The sequence below is a fragment of the Mastomys coucha genome, unplaced genomic scaffold (assembly GCF_008632895.1).
Source record: "Mastomys coucha isolate ucsf_1 unplaced genomic scaffold, UCSF_Mcou_1 pScaffold21, whole genome shotgun sequence".
Lineage (NCBI taxonomy): Eukaryota > Metazoa > Chordata > Mammalia > Rodentia > Muridae > Mastomys > Mastomys coucha.
The window spans coordinates 130,827,736-130,831,902 of record NW_022196904.1 but is presented as its reverse complement, the minus strand read 5'-3'; the positions used below and the strand labels follow the sequence as shown (position 1 = coordinate 130,831,902).

Genomic DNA, 4,167 nt, shown 5'->3' with positions numbered 1-4,167 from the left:
TCAGCAGCCTCTCACATTCGGCTCGCTTAAGATAGAAAGACGTGAATGTGGACATCTGTTCACACCTCTCTTCCCTTACCTTAGAGCACGGGGATCCCCAACAAAGGTCAGCAAGTACAGGTTTCCTGAGAGCCTGGGGTTCCCCCAGTGGTGGCTCACATGTTCAGAGCATGACTCCGGGTCTTGTACTGCCTCAGGGTCCTCACATTCAACCTCAGGCTTGTTGATCTTCTGCATGTTCCCAAACTCAATGGCACTGAAGTGTATGCCTAGGGAGACAGCTGGTCAGCAGCAATCCTTGGGAACCAGGAACCTGCAGCCACACCCCTGTCTCCCTCTCAAGAAGACCAGCTCAGCACTTACCTTCAGAGAGGAATTCATAATTGATCTGCATGCCATTGAAGTCCCCACAGAGACCACAGGTGTGGTTCTGGAACCGGCTGTCCAGCTCCACCTGTTGGAGGAGAAGGGAGGGCGGGTGAGCAGACCTCAGAGCCCAGCACATCTTCCAGAGCCCCTAAGTCTAGACAGCTTTCAAACAGGACAGGTCGGGAAGAAGAAAGGTGGCCTTCAGGGTGGAGTACCAAAATGCAGTCTCTGAAAGACAGTTAGAGACAGCTCGCTGCACCTATAACACAGAGAACCTCTCTCGGGCCAGTTCTAATGGCAGGAGTTCTAATGGAGTCTCTGTCCAATCAATGTCCCCAGCAGCCTTCTCTACCACACAGGATCCTACTTCAAAGGTGAGGTGTGGGTCTCCCACCCCCCTGCCCTTCTATGGAGCCACCAGGCCTCTGGTCAGACAGAGGAGTCCCACCACCCCAGAGCCAGGATGCCAGTGCCCACCATGAGTGCATCTTCCCTGTTCCACATGAGGGAGAGGCCAGCACGGGAGTAGACCTTGGTGTAGGCATCGTTCTTCTCAATGAGCAGCCCGGAGCTGTAGTGTGGGGTGCTGACCCTGTGGAAGCCACTATGGGGTCACTCACCAATTCATCATCCCAGAACCCACCCACTTGTCCTCATGAGGGTTCTGCTGTCCATAGGGTGCTGAAGCCATGGGCATTACTTGAGTGAAGTCATGCCCAGCCTGGCTCCTGACACAGCCAGTCTATTCTCATCTGAAGGCACACACTTACTTGGCCAAGCTCAAAGAGGAGGCCAGAAAGCTCTTGTCCTGGGTTAGGTAGATTTCCTTGACGCCAGGCTCTTCAGCCCATTTCCCTTCCTATACCTTCTCTGAGCTCAGGACAGGCCACCTTCCCAGGAGTTCTAATGGCAGTGGGTCTGGGATATCTTGGGGACTAAGCCCCCAACTCTCTCTAGGGCCACTGTTCTGAGGTATTTCCTCATAGAATCTGCCAGGGTGGGATCCTCAACCCCTGCCCAGCCCTCCCTGGGGCTATCCTTATGCCAAGACCCCATCCCACTCCTTGCTAGCCTGGAACTACCACACAACAGCCCCTGAGCCTCTATCCTTAGGGACCTCTGCCATATTCAACCCACACAAGACAGCATGACCCAGGCTGACCAAACAAGGTAAGGGAACACTTGGGAGAGCCCCAAGCAGGACACAGAAACCCCTGAAGCAGGAAAAGAGTAAATCCCCAGGAGGTGAACCTGCAGGACAGGAATGCATTTAAGAGGACCTCATTGTTGCAGAGACAATGCCAGGGAACAATAGGGCAGGGCAAGCAGCCTCTCCCTTCTGAACTTCTGCAACTTTAGCCTGGGAGGGGGGGAGACATGCTCTGGCAGCCACCAGCCTATCCCATATGGCCCCCAAGGGAAATCTACAGGGAACTCACAAGGTACCGAAGACCCCGGTCTACTGAGGGGTCAGTGTTTGTTGAATGAATCCATGGCTAGCTCAAACCTCAAACTTAGGCATATACCAGAGCAGAAGAGGGTATCCTGGAGGCTGGCTAAGTTATACCAAATGCTCAGGGGAAAACTTGCTCTGAGGAGCCAGAAGCATCCCCCTAGCTGCTGGAACATGAGAGAAGAGAAGCAATCCTACTCACATGGCCCCATTCACCACTGCCAGCTTGTGGGTGAGGTAGATGGTGTCATCCTTAATGGTGATCAGGACGGACTCTATCTGGGAGTGACCCCCAGCCTCGCCCAAGCCCCGCTTCAGGTGCACGGCAAATTCCTTGTAGGAGTCTCGGCAGTCAGACACAAAGTTGTAATCACAGAGGCCGGGGAATCGGAAGACGTCGCCGTCAAAAGTTTTATAGTGGAAGTCACCCCAGGTGCTGCAGACATGGTTTCGGGATCTGGCTTCTGGGAGAACAGTGGGGACACAAGATGAGACACCCAGGTGCGAGGAGGGTTTCCCTGAAGCCACTCTCCAAGTTAACTCCAGAGGTCCTCCCAGGGGTACCCATCTAGGGCTCCAGACCAGGGTTTCTCATTTCCCCTGTAGAAGCAGTCTCTATCAAATACTGGTCACCCCTCTGCACAGACTCTCAGTCAAGGTGCTAGTTAGTATGGAGTCCAAGCAGGGAAAAAAGGTAGAGGGACCTTCAGGCAATGTGGTCACCCTATCTACCTCAAACTTCTCAAGTGATACTCCATTTAACCCCTCCCCACACACTCTTCACCCAACATGAGGCTGGGCTGGGTCCTTGAGTCTTCAAGAGTTCCCCCTGGGACATCCCCCATCTACAGCTTTATCCTGATGGGACAGAAGTGTCCCATATGGACACCCACCCCATTCTCCAGATGCCCAGCCTTGCCAAAGGTCCCCTATACCTGGAGCCGTCCTAAGCTTCTTCCAGACATTCAATGCCTTCCCCACTCCCAGGGACAATGGTCCCTCAGCGATCCTAGCTTCTCATCCACCTGCTGCAGGAGCCTCAGCTTTCAACCTCAGAGTGGTGGTAAGAGCCTTAAGACCAGTCCCACTTGAACAGTTCTGTCTGGGGACCCCCTCCTATTCCAGAAGCCCCTTCCTAACTGCTCTAGACTGCCTGTTCCCTTGCCCGGATCACCCAGCCCCTTACCTTTCTGGAGCTCCAAGCCCTTGGCTAAGGCCAGGACTAGGCACACAGCCACCAGGCGAGCTAGTGGCAGCCCCATGGTGGCTCACGAGGGTGGCACAGAAGAGCATCCCAGGGCAGGGGTCCAGGACTTATATGCCTAGCAGGCACCCGAGGGCGGAGGACGAGGGAGGTGCGAAGGGTGGGTGGGGCATTTGCAGAGTTATCAGGAAAACAGCTGTGGGGGCTCCATGGGTCCCAGAGAGGAAATATTGATTCAGGTTATCTGAGTTTATCTTTATATGACTCCCTGGGTAAACTTGGCTTTCCTCAGGATGTCATAGCCCCAATTATCCCAATGCCAGCACACACCCCAGATGAACTCCATTCCTTTAAGCTACAAGCCAGGCCAGTCTCAGGTTTGGAGAGGCAGGAAGTGCCTACTGGAATTACATCCCACAAGGTCTGCCATACCCCTCTCAATGCTCACAGGCCCAGCCCCCAAAACCTCCAGCACAGCCTAGATAGAATAAGGAGCTTTCAGGTGTCCCCCGACTCCATTCTATCTCTTCATGAGCTGTGTGGGCTGAGACAACCATGCTTCCTGATGCACCTCACTTCACGTCATCTGGGGAAGGCAGAGAGTGGCAGGAAACCAGACTCCAGAGGTGGGTGTCTGACCCCATTTCATGATCCAGAAGGCAAGGAGCAGTGGGCATGCGGGGGCCACCTGTCTCCATGGAGCCTGCTATACTCTACTGAGCCCAGCTAAGTCCATTCTCTAATCCCCTTATTTTCCCAGGCTCTGCCAGTCTCTGGAATTACATGTAATTAAAACTTGGGCAGCCCTCAGCTCAGGCAATAACTCTCATTGGACTCATGTCCCTTAGTACAAGGGGAGGTAGCTTGAGGTCTGGAGCGGTCACTCTGTGAGCATGAGGTCTGAGCAGAGGGGTTAGCAGCAACCCCAGCAGGTCCTATCCCTGCAGGGTGTCCTGAGGCTAACACTTCTCCCAAAGACATGCGACTCGGGCAGCCTGTCCTGTGTTCCTAGCCACATGATCCATTGAGGGGCCCTGATGATCTTCAGTCTTTGAGCTTAGCCCAAAGCTGCATCTGCCTCACCAAAGTCTGGAAATACCTATAGGAATCAGGGTGCTACATCAGAGTTGGTTAAAAAAAA

The 4,167-nt window shown here is 53.9% G+C and overlaps 1 protein-coding gene across 1 annotated transcript in view; it reads right to left on the bottom strand.

Moving 5' to 3' along the window:
* LOC116101377 (mucin-2-like) overlaps positions 1-3,084 on the bottom strand; it is a gene marked incomplete at its 3' end in the record, with an annotated part of 13,281 nt that extends 10,197 nt beyond the window's left edge. Inside the window, exons 1-6 of the mRNA XM_031384956.1 lie at positions 3,009-3,084; positions 2,025-2,286; positions 847-961; positions 364-454; positions 160-269; positions 6-25 (exon numbers count right to left, since the gene is read on the bottom strand). Of these exons, the coding sequence (XP_031240816.1) occupies positions 6-25; positions 160-269; positions 364-454; positions 847-961; positions 2,025-2,286; positions 3,009-3,084 (674 nt within the window). The remainder of the gene's footprint in view (positions 1-5; positions 26-159; positions 270-363; positions 455-846; positions 962-2,024; positions 2,287-3,008) is intronic.
* Positions 3,085-4,167: the final 1,083 nt, after the last annotated feature.